Raw genomic sequence first — 15,957 nt, 5'->3', positions numbered from 1 at the left:
CAAGGAATCCAGTGAGAGGGTTCCAGCGTCAGGAGTAGGCTGTGGTTGTTATTCCTGCTACTTTCTGGTCCCTAAAAAAGGACACGGGTCTTCGTCCTCTCCTAGATCTATGAGCCCTCAACTACTACATCAGAAAGGAAAATTTCAAGATGCTCATATTGGCTCAGGTCCTGTCTGCCCTGGACCCAGTAGCCTTTATGGTAAAAAAAATTAATAAATAGAATAATAGGTACTGGGCAGGCGGCCCATGGACCTGTAATACCTTATTCTTCAAGGTGTGGCGCGGCTGTGCGCTGACGGGTAACTATGTTCTTGGTACTCATCCCCTGTTACGGACGGGTAGGTCATTACGGCGGCCGGAGCACTGGACACTTTTTCAAGCTCCCCTGAACACCTGTCGAGGGAGCCCCACCATTAATATTAAGGGGTTGAGAATGAGTACCTAGAACATAGGTACCCATCAGTGCACATCAGCGCCACACCTTGAAGAATAAGGTATTACAGGTCCATGGACCGCCTGCCCAGTACCTAATATTCTATTTATTTATTTTTTTGATTACCACTTTAGTAAGACTCACCCTTAGTACTGGTCCTGACAAAGCGCCTATGGATCCATTAGGGACCGCCAGGTAGCGAGAAACATGTTGACCAAAGAGAATTATTCACACTTTCTCACCAGATCACTTGTCTTATGAGTAGTGGCTAGTTGCACAACCACTCCTCTTATTTGTCTTTAGAGGTTTTCTCCAGGACTCACCCCGTTTTAACTGATCATACGGACGCAAGAATAAATTGATTTCGGGTACTGTCAGATCATTTTAACTCACCATATTTTCCCCAGGCCTTCATACCCACAAGCACAACTGCGGCATCTCCTTTAAAAGATCTCCATCAAAGAGCCCCCTTGTGGGGCCCGTGAGGGACTGCAGCGCCACCCACACGAGGAGCAACGCCCGATGATGATATTTGACACTTGCAAGGGTGTCTGAGGGCACTCGAGACAACAGGAGAAATTCTCTCACTACATCATATCCCAACCACCCATAAGAACGACAAACAAACTATTTTTTTCCAACCTATTTCTTTACACTACTCTTTTCTTTGGTACACCTTAAATTCAGGGTTTACCTATCTTTACTCTAGAGGAACTTTAGCCACCTTAGTGCAAACACCTCCCTTACCCTCCCTGGATGGGGTGGTCACCTGGTAGAGGTGAAGATCAGAGGACCCTGGTCTCTGGCGGAATCCAGATTCCAAATCAACCTACTGGAGCTCTAAAAAATTTGTTTGGCATTAAAAGCCTTTCAAGGGGAGACTAGTAGAGTGGGGAGAGCCTTGGTTCGATCTGTTCTCCTCCGCCATAAACGCGCAATGTCAGCAGTTTTGCACGCTGGAGGTTCCGAGGCATCTCTCACTCGGAGATGCTTTTCATCTGAAGTGGAGCTCAGAACTCCGGTACGCCTTTACGCCTATTCCACTCCTGCCCAGAGTTTTCAAGAATATCAGGACTGACCCGGCCCAAGTCGTCCTTGTATCAAAGTACTGGGCATGGAGAGTCAGGTATTCCAAGCTTCTCTAAGTGAGCATCGATCCTCCAATTAGGCTGCCCCTTCGGGCAGATCTTCTGTCACAGCAACAGGGGAGAGTTCTGTACCCGAACCTGTCAACTCTACGCTTTCTTGCATGGAGATTGAGCAGCAGCAGGTGACAGCTTTCGACCTTGCTCCCGAAGTCTGTAATATTATTTTGGCTGCCAGACATTCCTCTACCAAGTCGGTGTACGCCTGCTGATGATCCACTTTCTACTTCCATATCTCATATATTTTTCTTTATATTTTAAACCTTGCCCAGCAGGGCTCTGCTCTGGGCACTCTAAAAGGGTACCTTTCAGCCCTGTCTGCCTTTCTGTGGCTGCCAGACCAACCCTCTTTATTTAAATTTCCCATTACAAATAGATTTTTTCTTTTTTAATTATTTTTATTGAAAATACAAAGAGACAGCGGCATAGCAATAGAGAAATACAATTTACCACTCATCTGCAATACACACATATAGCAAGTTCCAGTATTACGTAGTAAAATAATTTCATTGCTAGGACTTATGAAGACAGATCCGCGTCTTCTGTTGGTACCAAAGGTGCTTCACATATCTCTCCTCTGTAGGCATCCAAGGCACCCCAAATCGAGGACCACTTTTTTAGACATCCCTGTGCGATGTATACAGTCTTTTCTCTAAACATGCACCAGTCAAGGTTTTGTTTCCATTTTGACAGTGTAGGTGGCATGTCGGACCCCCAGTTTTGGGCTATGTCCCATAAATAGATTTTTTAAAGCCTTTTACATATATTCCCACATTCCCCCTTCATCATGCCTCAGTGGGACCTTAATTTGGTACGCACCTTCCTGATGTGTGCTCCATTTGAACCTCTGCACAACTGCCCCCTGGTCTGCTTACCATCAAGACAGCCTTTTTAGTGGCAGTCACATCCGGCAGTAGGATAAGCAAATTTCAGACTTTGTCATCCAAGCCTCCTTACCTGACAGTACTCCCTGACAAGTTAGTGCTTTGCACAAGGGCATGCTTCTTAACAAAAAGTGGTAACACCCTATCATGTGGGGATATCTGTCACCTTGCCCACTTTCTACGCTCCTCCGCATCCCTCTAGGTAAGAGGAGCGACTCCACCGTCTGGATCTAAAAAGAACATTGTCGTTCTACCTTCAATCAATCATAGCGCTTGACTGCACTAAAGTGTTCCAAGTGGACGACCAACTCTTTGTGGGGTACATGGGAGCGAACAAAGGTCGTGTGGTGCTGAAGATGACTCTCTCACCCACAATGGGTCATCCTCTGCATCGAAATTTGCTATGCTCTGGCGAAAAAGCAGCCTCCTGAAGGCTTAAGAGATCATTTCACCAGAGCGTTGCACAGTGGAGATCCAATCCTCGACATTTGTCAGGCAGCAACATGGGCATCTCTGCATTAGTTTATCTGAAAGAGACTGTTTGTTATAGAATCCTTACCTTAGAATTAGCCCCATGCGCCATACTGGATCCAGAGATTGTTCTTTAGCAGTACCCCTGCGAGTCGGTAGATGGCGTTGGTCCACTCTGCGGCCGTGGTTTGCATTGTGGTAACCGGAATGACGTCGCGGTGTCTACTTAGACGCCGCCCCGGCATGCTGACATCAGTTCTTTCTTTTTCCGTGCCAGCCTTGCGCAGATCCGGAGAGATCTACCCCTTTAGTAATTTTTTGACAGTTTTTGCTCGACTTTTGTTGAGTTCTTTTTTTGAGTCTTACCCGACTCCTGGTGTACGAGGGATGTCCCATCGGTGGACCTGGTTTAAGCCGTGCAAGGCCTATAACCGCCTGATGTTGGTTATTAACCCCATCTCATGTGACTCTGGTGCCTGGGGCGCGACCACAACCCAAAGTCGTGCTCCGACTGCCGGGCCATGAATCCAAAGTCTTTGTGGGAGCGGTCCGGAAAGCTGTTGGAGGCCCGGCAGTCGCCTTCCCGTCGTTCGAGGTCCTGCCTGAAAGGAAAGTCTTGGGACCGGTCATGGAGCCACCACCATTATTCGTCTTTGAGATTTTCTGGCAAGTTGAAGCACAAGAAGAAGGTGAAGAAGCAGCGTTGCTCTTCACCTTTTCCCTGCCAGTCAGCCGACGTGGGACCTGGTGCATGGTTGCTCTCCAGCTCCATCTTCGGAGCCTGCTACTGGGACAGCTCTGCGCTTCACTCCTTTTACCTGAGCGTCCCCTACTGAGCTTCGAGCTTTCTTTGATGCTCTTCACAGTATCTTTGGGCAACCTAACTCCGCCAGCGCGCCTTTGGGCCTCACGTCTCGGTTGAGGTCCCTGGGATTTTGATGCCGGCAGCTCCGGCCCCGATAGGCTCTCGAGGATCCAGACCTGGATCCGGATCGACGCCAGTCGACCTCACAGTACCTTCCCCGGCGCCAATCCCGACGACAAAGCCCCAGGGCCAGTTGTGCCCCCGACTGGCGGCGACCCCAGCCGCACCCCTGACTGGGACACAGCGCCGGACCGACACCGGCCGACGTAGGCACTGGTCCCTGAAGGCACTTTTGTGCCACTGTTCATCCCTGGTGTTCCTTTTAGGCCAGACTGGCAGCCAGAGGAGGGTGAGGAGGACTCGAAGGGGTCTGTGGACCCTTTAGCTAATCAAGTTGACTAGCTGAACTGGCGAGAGGACCTGGGTGACACCAGTTGTCTGGATACCTTCCCAGACTTTGCCATGCTTTCTTCCCCTCCCATCGCTACGGAGGAGGGAGTGTTATATGCAGTGGTGTTGCATACAGCGGCTGAGGCCTTGGGCCTGGAGCTTCCTACTGTGGCAGTCAGGACTAACCTCCTGACAGAGGTACTTCAACCGGCGGCGGCTTCTTCGGAACCCCTTCTGCCCTTCAATGAAGCCCTCATGGACGTCCTTCTGATGACTTGGTCCAAGCCCACCACAGGGGCCCCTGTGGACAGGATGATTGCCTGACGCCACCGGCCCCGGGCTACCCACTTTCCTTCTCCCAACACCTGACCCCCACAGAGCTTGCTGGTCCAAGCCTCCTCCTCTAAATTCCCTACTGCCCCGTGATATGGAGTCCAAGAACCTGGACCATCTTGGGAAGAAGATGTTTTCTTCCTCCAGCTTAGGTCTGTGAATACTGCATGCCTCTTGGGCCAAGGAGTGGGCATGCGATTGTGTGTAGGATGTTATTTGTTGTTGAATGGGTAATGTTGTATGAATGATCAAGTATGAATGTGAGTCGGGCTATTGTGTGATTTTGTCCTAAATCTCTTCCTAAATCAAATATTTATTTTTGTAATATTGTTGTGGTGTTTTTTTGGAATTCTTTGTACATAAAGCATTGTTTTTGATAAAAAGATAAAAATGAACAAAATGATGTTGCATAAATAAACACTATTGAATAGTGACGGTTCGCATTGATGTATTGTTCCTGCACTGGTTCAACTTGGATTTATAATCAAGCATCAGTATTGGCAGGTGGTTTGTTTCTATTGTTAAAAGGGCTCAGCCTTACTGATTAGAGCCACACCCGTTATTGTTCTATCACCTTCAGACTACGGCAGACCTCCTGCATTCCCGGGGGTTCACTATCAACGTGCCGAAGTCACACCTGGCTCCCTCGCAGAAGCTCCTTTTCATCGGAGCGGTTCTGGATACGGCGCAATTTCAGGTTTATCCTCCCGATCAGCGAGTCTGGGATATTCTGGCTATGATACTGATGTTTCAACCTCTATCCCGGATTTTGGTGAGAATGACCCTAAGGCTGCTGGGCCTCATGACCTCCTGAATCCTGCTGGTGGATCATGCCAGGTGGCATATGCCGGCTCTGTAGTGGGACCTGAAGTTCCAGTGGGCGCAGCATCAGTGCAATCTTTCCGACGTCGTCCAGATCTTGAGCATGGCTATTGATCCTCTGATCATACTGCCTCTTCGGGAGGATCTACTGTTGCAGCAGCAGGGGACGTTCCTCCACCCGAACCTGTCCAGTCGCCACCTCCTTGCAGAGAGATTGAGCAGCGGCAGATGACAGCATTTGACCTTCTGCCCGAAGTCTGTAATGTCATCTTGGCAGCCAGGCGTCCCTCAACCAAATCTGTATAGTCCTGTAGATGGAACAAGTTTGTGGCATGGTGCACTGCAAAGGCAGAGGAACCCCTTTCGGAGGTACTCTTGTTCATCCTCTCTTTAGCCCAGCGGGGCTCTGCCCTGGGCACTCTTAAAGGCTACCTTTCGGCCATATCTGCCTTTCTTCGCCTTCATGATGGCCCTTCCCTTTTCAAGTCCCCTATTGTAAATAGATTTCTAAAGGGCATTACTCATCTCTTTTCTCCTTCTCCTTTCATAATGCCCCAGTGGGACTTACTTTCAGGATGGCCTTCCTTGTCGCCATCACCTCTGCTCGCAGAGTTAGTTAGCTTCAAGCTCTATCCTCAAAACCTCCTTTTCTTGCTGTTCATCCGGACAAAGTGGTCCTTCGCACAAGGCCCTCTTTTCTTCCCAAAGTGTTTACCTCTTTCCACATAGGACAGACCATCACTTTGCCCACTTTCTTCCCGCCTCCGCACCCTTCGAAGGAGGAGGGGAGTCTTTCTATCTAGACCACACAAAAGATGATTTCCGGGTGGACGATCAACTCTTTGTTGGCTATGTGGGTGCCTAGAAAGGTCAGGCTGTACAAAAACGCTCCATCTCTCGATGGGTTGTCCTATGCATTAAAATCTGCTACTCCTTGACCAAAAAGGAAGCTCCAGTGGGACTGTGTACCTACTCCACCAGGGCTACGGCGGCTACTACTACCTTGGAGCGTGGAGTTCCACTCCTTGACATCTGTCAGTCAACCACGTGGGTATCACTGCACATGTTCACCAAACATTATTGTCTTGACAGCCAAGTCCGGAGAGACGGCTATTTTGGTCGGTCCGTTCTCCAGGTCTTTCTGGTGTGAACTTTGTTCACAGACCCACCTCTGGGTTTGGTATTGCTGTGGTATCTATTCTAAGGTAAGGAATCTATAAATAACAATCTCTTTCAGATCAACAAGTTACTTACCTTCGGTAACAATATATCTGTAAGAGACATATGTTTGTTATAGATTCCTTACCACCCCACCCATTCTCCCCGTTCTGCGAACTGACGTTCTGCGAAGGGACTCCCTTCCATGGCCCTAGTTATATACACCAGTAGTCAGTGTCTTGCATGGCTGTGCACTTTTGGCGTGAAAAGTTGTCAGAACTGACGTCAGCGCGCAGGTGCGGTGTCTAAGTAGACACTGCGACGTCTTTCCGGCGACCACGACGCCAACGATGGACGCTAAGTCAACCAATGCCACCTACCGATGCACAGGGGTACTGCTAAAGAAAAATCTCCGGATCCAGACTGACGCCTGGGGGTAATTCCAAGGTAAGGAATCTATAACTAACACATGTCTCTTACAGATACATTGTTCCTGAAGGTAAGTAAGTTGTTCACCAAGCACTACAGCCTGGACAGTCAAGACCCATCTCAGAAGTAGGGGAAGTGGCCACTTAGAAACCTATCCACACACACTATTGTCCTGATTCAGACTCCACAGTGGATACCTAGGTAGGACAGGCTTCCTTATAAAAATATCATTGTGGATTTTTCATTCATTCCTTATGCCTTGTTTATGTGGGATGAACTAGGCGTTCCATTCAGTGATTGACTATTAATGAGATTCCCTTATAGCGGAAGGTTAAGTTACTTACCTGTGTCTCTAGATATCTTCCAGGAGAATCCTCATCAAAGTCATAAGCAACTCTTCCAACTCCAAAAAGGAATGAATGGAAAATGTATGTTTTGTAGCGAGGATCCTTTTTTAATCGTAAAAAGAACTAACCTGTCACCTGGAATGCTTATTGGGATTTTGGATGACCGTGAGGGTATCTTTGGCAGCTGATATATGCTGTTTCCTGGATTTGCCTTCCTTTTCTTTTTTGTTATATAAACTTTTTTGAAAGATATACCTTGGCACTTTTTATTAAAATATTGCATGTTTGGATATAATGGGCTGTATTAAAAAAATAAAAAGAAAATAAATGCCATTTGACATATTTTTGTCTTTTACTGGCTCGCAAAATATTTTATTAGATGAAATTGTGCTTTTGTACTGAAAAGCATTTGAAATATAAAAGTATATAGTTTAAAGTTCTCCGGCATCCCGTTTATGGCCTGGACAAATAAGTATTATTTGTGCCGGTAGAAAAACCAGACGGGACAGGAACTCCCAAAGAAACTCAACGCCAAACAACGGCGTCAACAAAAAAGGAAAGGTCAGAAGCAAAAAACTGAAACTGAAACATCTACTTCCAAATACTTTCCGATCTTCTTTGCTTCAAAGGAGAAATCTCCTCCTAACACAAACAATGCTCATTCCACAGAGGGCAAAGACCGCTCGCCCCTCAGTTCAGCTCAGCAACAGCACAAAACAAACTGCAACCTGCCGAATCAAGAAGGGCAAGGTCCCCAAGGACTACCAGCAAAAGATCAACTGGAACAAATAGACGCACATAGAGATGTGGCAGCAAAGACCAAACAACTCACACAGTCAAACTGTGACAAGAACAAGATAGCGAGGGACCTCGACGGCCAAACGGGATTTCCAACTTCGCACAATAAGGAGCCTCCGCTTCAAAGGGTAAGAGAAACACTTGAAGCAACTACAAACCAAGATACACCATCAATATCAGCAAGTAAGTACCCACTCAGGCCAAATCCCGTAGCGGGGGACAGGAATGGAATGATTGGCTCAACGCCAAGCAAAACCCACGAAGCCCAACTTAGAGATACACTAGCTACTACCACTTATCCGGATCCAAGACAAACTGAGCGTCCCCAAGTAAATATGACTTCTGAAACACAAACAACATCAAATCAAACATTCCTTTTCAAAGCAACAACACACATGGCCAATCTGCCAGGCGAAGATTTTACCCCGGCATCCCATGAAGCTCCCCTAGCTCAGGGCTCGTCAGTTCAAGTACACCACACAACAAAAAAATACCAGGAGGAAGGAAGCACCAAACAATCAACAGAGATGCTTGTCTTTCTTCTGGAATATACGTCGCAAGGGCAGCACGATACCCTTGATAATGAGGCAAAATACTTTGCGGGAACTATCTTAGAGGAGATTGTGTCATGGGCGGATTTAAATCAGATTATACCATTGAACCAGACCGGCTTCCGGAAAAATACTGGAACAGCTACAAATATTCTGGCTATCTCTCTAATTATTGATGCAGCAAAAACAAAAAAACTGCCGCTGCACATGTGCTACATTGATTTTAGTGCGGCGTTTGATAACATCGAGAGAGACAGACTCTGGGGGAAACTGGCACAATGGGGAATACCGCAGCCAACTTTAAGCATGCTGAAGCTTCTCCACTCAGATACCTGGGTGCAGGTGAAGCTAGGAGGCGGCACACATCTGTCATCTAAAGTCTGTACCACCAAAGGACTCAAGCAAGGGTGCGTGCTTGCCCCAATATTGTTCAATCTGTACGTGGCGGATCTATCAGCCATACTAAACACATGCAACTCCCACTTCCCGAGGCTGGGAGGGAAATCTCTGAATAACCTTCTGTACGCAGATGATGTTGTGTTACTTAGCCATACCTACATCGGCCTCCAGCAGCTTCTGAATCAAATGCATAGGTATGCCACGGAAAACAAAGTAAAAATAAATTTGAGCAAAACACGCACCATGTCGATAAATATACAAAAAAAGCTTCAGAAGTCTTGGACACTGGACAGCCAAAAAATAGAGCCAGCATCCGTTTATAAATATCTGGGAGTCATCTTTGACCGAGATGGTTCATTTTCACAGCAAAAGCAGGAAGCAAAAAGGAGAGGGTCTTGCATTGCTGTCACATTAAAAAGTATAGACAACCAACTGACGGGACCAATTCTGACTCCTTATCTGAAAGTCATCCTGGCTAAGTTACTACCTTCCATTTGCTATGGCAGTGAGGCACTACGCGGGAGAGACTCCAAGCACCTGGACATAATTTAGACAAAAGCCTACAGATCAATGTTTTCGCTCCCATCCTACACATCGCCCGCCCAACTCAGGTTGGAATTTGGATTACAAAAACAAGTTCTTGCAAGACAGGGTGCTTATATTATCTGCTGCCACAAACTTCGTTCTGCTACTACTAACCCTCTAAATTCGCTGCTATGGCAAGATATTCAAAGCAGGGACGTATCTCAGGCAAGATCTTATCTGAAGGCAGCCTTGGGGGCCACTAACCTATCAGCGATTTGGGATATGCAACTCGGGCATAATGTGTTTAAAAAATTGGTTTGGAAAACCGTCAAATCCCTTTCACAATTAGAGGACAAAGAGACATTTGCCAAAAGAAATCATGCATGGATGATTCTAAATTCCTATAAATCCCTGACACCACAACCATATTTCAGTCAGGGCTATCCCAAGGCAACAAAACTGAAGTTCTTGAAACACAGACTAGGGGTCTAGCCCATTAGAGAGCATTTTCCACCATGGCTCAGGAGCGATGGCCATGATGCCTGCACCTTTTGCAATACAGAGAAGGGTGACATACTTCATATGACCTGTCTCTGTCAAGAGCTTCGACCAGCCCGCCAACAGCTCTTAAAGGACCAGCTCAAGCAGATAGGAACTCGCACTAGAAGGCAAGCGGTGCTGGCTTGCCTGAACCCTGCAAACCCGAAACTGAACTGCAGATATGTAAAGTTCCTTGCGATAATCGAGCAAAAACTGTTAAAAAAAACATTCCGACCATTGACACAGGAAATATATAGGCGCTAATCAGAACTTAAGGAAACATGCTCTCCTGCCTTAAGAGAGATGTTCCTGGACATTAGATCGGCCTTTATATTGTATGCTCTTTTTAATTATGATTAATGAATCAATTTTCTTATGATATTTTAAAACCTTTTTTTGTAAAATGTTTGCACTGGTTTTAACCGCATGCGTGCGGGCGGAATTCCGCCCGTACGCTGGGTTTTGCGAAAGCGCACTTTACGTGACGAGCTGGGCTCGTCATGAGCGTGCGAGGAGGCTACGCCATGACGAGCCCAGCTCGTCATGAGCGTCGAAGGGGTTAATTAACTATGCATAATAAATTTACCTTACCTTACCTAGTGTTTATGACTTTGATTAGGGTACCTTTGGAGAATAACTAGGGTTACAGATAAGTAACTTTTCATTGTTAAAAATCAAAGGAGCGATAGTTGCAGAGTTAGATGTGCAGTCAATAGTGGCACCAGTGATGAGTTCTGTGTAACGCATATATATGTTGGAAGTAAAAGAGCACATCTTGATTATGTTTTTTATATATATCGATCTATTTGAAATGCGGTTCTTGGTTTTATAGTGATGGCGATGGAAAGAGAGGTTCAGATTCTGAAGTGTGAATTATTGATATGAGATTTTATTGTTGTATTTTTAGATGATAAGTTGAGGTCTTGAGTAATGAAAGGAGCACTGTTAAGGGAAATAGCTGATGCATCTGTTAGGTTCTTTCACTTTCTAGGTCAAAAGACTGCAAGGTAAGTCTTTTCATAAGGCAAGTTACCTCTTGTTGTGAGTGGCACTGAATGGCTTGGCTAATAGCGTGACAAATGCATGTTTTCCAAGCGAGAGATAATGTTCTGCAAAATCAGTAAGGTATCATATTTAGTTGAGCAGTTGATGCATAATTTTGAGCTTGTGTTTGCATGTTTCCGTGGTTAGAGTAAGGGAATGAAGATCTTGGTAGTTTTCATCAAACAAAAGTTGGAGAAAGAGAGATCTGTTAAAGAGTGATATGGCTAAATCGTCAGCAGAAACCATGCTAGGGTAAAATGAAGTAACCGCCCTTCGGTTGAATAGATCAGAGTTTTATTATGTGTTATGTTATGTTAAGGACTTGGTAAGCGCAAACAGCTGCCCCAGCAAAGAGGCGTCCCGGCGCTGCTAGATCTAAAGAGACAGATACTCGAGGCTGCCATACATGGACGGAAGAGCCTACGATGACGAGAAAAGAAAAGTTTTAATGGCTTTCCGAAAAGCCAACAGGTTCTCAACTCCACGAATGTTGGCCGGCAAGGAGTTCCAAAGTTTAGCCGCCAACACCCGGAAAGAGCGACCACCCATACGGCAAAGTTTGGTACGTGGTACACTCGTCAGGTGTTGTCCCAATGAACGCAGGCTACGCCGGGGAACATACAAGGTCAGCAAAGGGCGCAACAAAGCTGGACTCCCGGTTTTAAGGATCTTAAACGCCATGACAAGGGCTTTAAACTGGATCCGAGATGCGATCGGGAGCCAATGAAGCCTTCCAATCGTTGCTCTGACAGGGCATCTGCGAGGAAGCCCAATCAGAGTTCTCGCTGCCAAGTATTGTACCCGTTGGAGTCGCAGAACCTCAGCTTTGTTGGCACCCAGGAGCAGCACGCTAGCATAGTCCAATCAAGTGATAATCATGGCTTGAACAATGAGCTGACGTACTGTTGGCTCAAAATACTTCAGAATGGGTTTTAGGCCTCTCAACAGGCCCACACAAGTAGCTGCCACTCTCTTTGTGTGGGTCTGAAAGCTAAGTGAGGAGTCTATCCACACTCCCAAGTTCTTAACTAGAGGCTTTGGCGTTGGCATCGTGCCCAGCGAGGCCGGCCACCAATGCTCATCCCAGAGAGCGGTGTTCTTCCCTACAAGTAAAACCTCCGTTTTGCTAGCATTGAGCTGCAGACAATTGTCTGCCATCCCTTCTCTAAACCTAGTGGCTGATGTGGATGGCCCTTCAGCCAGAGTGATAACCAGCTGGGTATCGTCCGCATATGACACCAGCACTAGGTCCCACTCCTCTGCCACTACTGCCAGAGGTTGCACGTACAGATTGAACAAAGATGGACTGAGTGCAGAGCCTTGCGGAACCCCCTGACTGATAGAGCGAGACTGAGAGATGTATGGTGGTGCCAAAACCCAAAAAGATCTCTCCTCTAGGAATGATCGGAACCACTCTAAGGCAGAGCCCGTAAACCCTACCGCCTCCAGCCGATATAAAAGAATGTCATGTGATACCGTATCAAAGGCAGCGCTGAGATCTAACAGAATCAGCGCTGCACTCTGACCGGCATCAAGGATCGTCCTTAAGTGTTCAGTAGTGGCAAGAAGGGCGGACTCAGTGCTATGGCCAGGTCTGAATCCGTTTTGAGACGGGTCCAGAATGTCATTATGGCTCATGTATTGAGTTAGAACATTATTCACGTGAGCCTCAGCCATCTTGGCCACACACGGAAGGAGGGAGATTGGCCTAAAGTTTTCTAGTTTTGACGGATCCAGTGAGGGCTTCTTGATGATGGGGGATACCCATGCCTGTTTCCAGGTCCTAGGGACTTTAGCTGTGGAAAAGGACAAATTAAGTATGGCGCCAAGCAGCTGTTGGAAAAGCGCCAGGGACTCCATAAATTGAGCCGGCCTCATAGGGTCCGATGGAGATCCCTATTTCACTTTCCTGCATAGTTTCACTAGTTCTTCATCCGAGATCTCTGGAATGATTGCTAAGGTGGTACCACCAACCCTGGTATCTGCAGAAAGATGTGGGCCCGGAGAATGCTGCGGGGAGGTCTTATACATTTTTTGCACTTTTTCTACAAAGAAAATGGCTAAGTCTTCGCACTGCTGTGCAGAGGTTAAATTAGATACTCTGGATCTGTGTTTTTTTTTAGCTCTTGCACAATTTTAAAAATACATTTAGTGGGATTAAGACTGGTTTTTATTTCCTCTGCATAAAATAAGGCACGTGCAGAACAGATCGCTTTGTGATACAGCTTTATTCTAGCCAAATAAATTGCTTTATCCCGCTATTTATAATCCCTTCTCCATGTCCGCTCGGCTCTCTTGCATTGCTTCCTCAGTGCTCGCAGAGCCTCACCGTACCATGGATGAGAAATGGACCTGCGCCCCTTAGTCCATTTAACTGGAATGAGGGCGTCCAGACCTCTTGTAATCCAATCACAAAAGGCAGTGTACGCCACCTCCGGGTCAGTTATGTCCTCCAGGGAAAGCATCCCTTGAAAAGCATGAAAATCCTTCATTTTGAGTTTATGTCAAGGTCTTTTTAAGACCCTATTCACCTCCTCCACCGAGAAAGGCTCAGGGATCACCATGCTGATTCTAACCAAGAAGTGGTCAGTCCAGCTCATAGGCTTAGGCATATCCACTTCCACTTGCGGAATATTTGAGAACACTGGGTCCAAAATATGCCTGGCCAAGTGCGTGGCGCCATTAATCAGCAGATCTAGCTGTAGAGCGGCCAGGTCCGCCAACAGTTTACAGATAGATCCTGGGTCTGATCAAAATGGAGATTCAGGTCCCCCAAAATTGTAAAATTAGCAGATCCCACCACTAGCGAGTTAGCTGCTTCTAGCAGAGCCTCAATAAACTTCGAGGCAGGCCCCGGTGGGCGGTAGATAAATAGTCCTGAAAGAGTGAAATGAGCACTGATAGCAATCTTAAAATGGGCACATTCACCACCACAGATATCTTACTTAATAAAGGAACAGGGGTATTGAGCTTTATAAATTACTGCAATACCACCGCCTCTTGAGTCCCTGTTTAGCGTCTCAATCAGATATCCTGCGGGGAGAGTCAGGTTCACTATTTCTGTCATATCATCATCTCGTAGCCAGGTTTCACAAATAAAGAACACATCAGGGGATTCTTCAGCGATAAGTGTCTGTACTTCCAAATAGTGTTTGGCAAGTGATCTGACATTTAGTTGGAAAACCGGGATCTGTACGTGAATCTCCAGTCCCCTGGCTCGTCTCACTCGGCCAGGTACTGGGGCAGCAAAGTTGCATGTGGTACAGGTCAAATATGTCTCCCCTAGTTGTTTCGGCAATCTCCCACACATCTCCCTACCTGGATTCAAAGTTAAAAGAACCTCTCGATCATAAGCTAGGGGCTCCGGCAGCACTCGACCAGGGGAACTGGCGAGAGGCGATGTCCTGGCGATGACGGGCACAGACGGGCTTGCCTTTGGCGCGCCTCCGCCCGCTGCGCCCGCCCGCTGCGCGGACGTTTGGTGGTGGCCATAAGTAGAGGAGAGGGGTGGGCGGGCATAAAAAAACAACTAGACCGTCGCCCCAAACTGGTCTGAAAATGGCGCCTAGGCCCGCGTGAGTCCCTGAACAGCTCCTAGTCGGCTACAGGGTTCGCGGTCGCAGTGCGGGAGGGAGTAAACACGGCGTGGGGTAAGTGCAGGGCAAAAACAACAGTAGATTTTAAAAACAAGTAATTTTACAAAATTAGCAAACAATTCTTAAAATGTGAGCGCACTCTTAGCTTTCCCGGCTGAGCCTCAGGAAAGTGTCTAATAAATCTGGCTCATGAGGGAGGGCATTGGCAATTTTCACATCTTACTATGTGTATCAGAATCTTAGTTAACTTTTATTATGTGCCCATAAGTGATAGGTTTAGATAATTATTGTCATTAAAAAGGGATTCTTTCGTTGAGAGGGAACAATGTGTCAACCGGGCTAAAGTAACAATTAATAACATGTGACTTTAGGTCTTTTAGTTGATTGAAGGTGGTGGTGAAAATGTGGAGATTTATGTCGATAGCCTGCAGCATGAGTTGGTGTTAAAGATACTATTGTGTAGAGCTCAATTTTACAAAGAAGTGTCCATGTTTGTGTGTCAGAAGAGAAAAAGAGGATGTCAGTTTTGATGGCGTTGTATAGAAAGAAGTTGAAACATTGAGGATGACTGGTATGCAAATTCTTAATGACATTTTGCATTAATCGATTTCTTTTTTGGAAGGTTGCCATGGCTCAATTGAGAAAATTTCTTCTGGCCGGATAACTCTCGGAGAACAAGCAGCTGCCTTGGTGAATCCTCATGATCGACTTATGGCTTTAAGACGAGTAACAGCAGCAGCCCAGGTCCTTCTTGCTAGAACTATGGTTATGAGGGCCCTCTCTTTGCTCTCTGTCAGGTTTGTGAATGACCTCCGTACAAAATGCATTGAATTTGAAAGTGATGAACATGACACCGCAGGAGAGCATGGTACTTGAATGTCTACTTAATATAAAGCCATTCATCGTTTAGTGTTCCGAATCATATGAAATTCTTGATTTCTGATTTCAAATGCATGACAACAAAATGCGATTGAAAGAAAACTTTAAACTTTGCATCTTTATGCCTCAGTCCTTATATTTGTTTTGGATTTCAAAAAAGGTAGCTTGGTGATAAATTAACAAACAGCCTCCAATGTTTTTGTTGTACACAAATGTTACTCCCTTCAGAATTTTAAAGAGTTAAGTTATGCGTCCTCAGTTGCAGAAATGCATTTTAGAATATATTTTTCTGATCTATAAACACGGCAGGTCAGTGGACATGGTTAATTGCAATTATTCTTATTAAA

General features: G+C 46.3%; 1 protein-coding gene across 6 annotated transcripts in view; it reads left to right on the top strand.

Moving 5' to 3' along the window:
* Nucleotides 1–15,957, top strand: part of HERC1 (HECT and RLD domain containing E3 ubiquitin protein ligase family member 1) — a 2,088,313-nt gene that overhangs the window by 1,223,946 nt on the left and 848,410 nt on the right. For all 6 annotated transcript variants that reach the window (XM_078685198.1, XM_078685199.1, XM_078685195.1 and 3 more), the window contains exon 48: nt 15,354–15,528. In XM_078685198.1, coding sequence (XP_078541324.1) covers nt 15,354–15,528 — 175 coding nt within the window. The remainder of the gene's footprint in view (nt 1–15,353; nt 15,529–15,957) is intronic.

This window comes from Lissotriton helveticus, chromosome 3_2 (genome assembly GCF_964261635.1).
Source record: "Lissotriton helveticus chromosome 3_2, aLisHel1.1, whole genome shotgun sequence".
Lineage (NCBI taxonomy): Eukaryota > Metazoa > Chordata > Amphibia > Caudata > Salamandridae > Lissotriton > Lissotriton helveticus.
The sequence above is the reverse complement of the archived record's forward strand: the minus strand, read 5'-3'. Positions and strand labels throughout refer to the sequence as shown.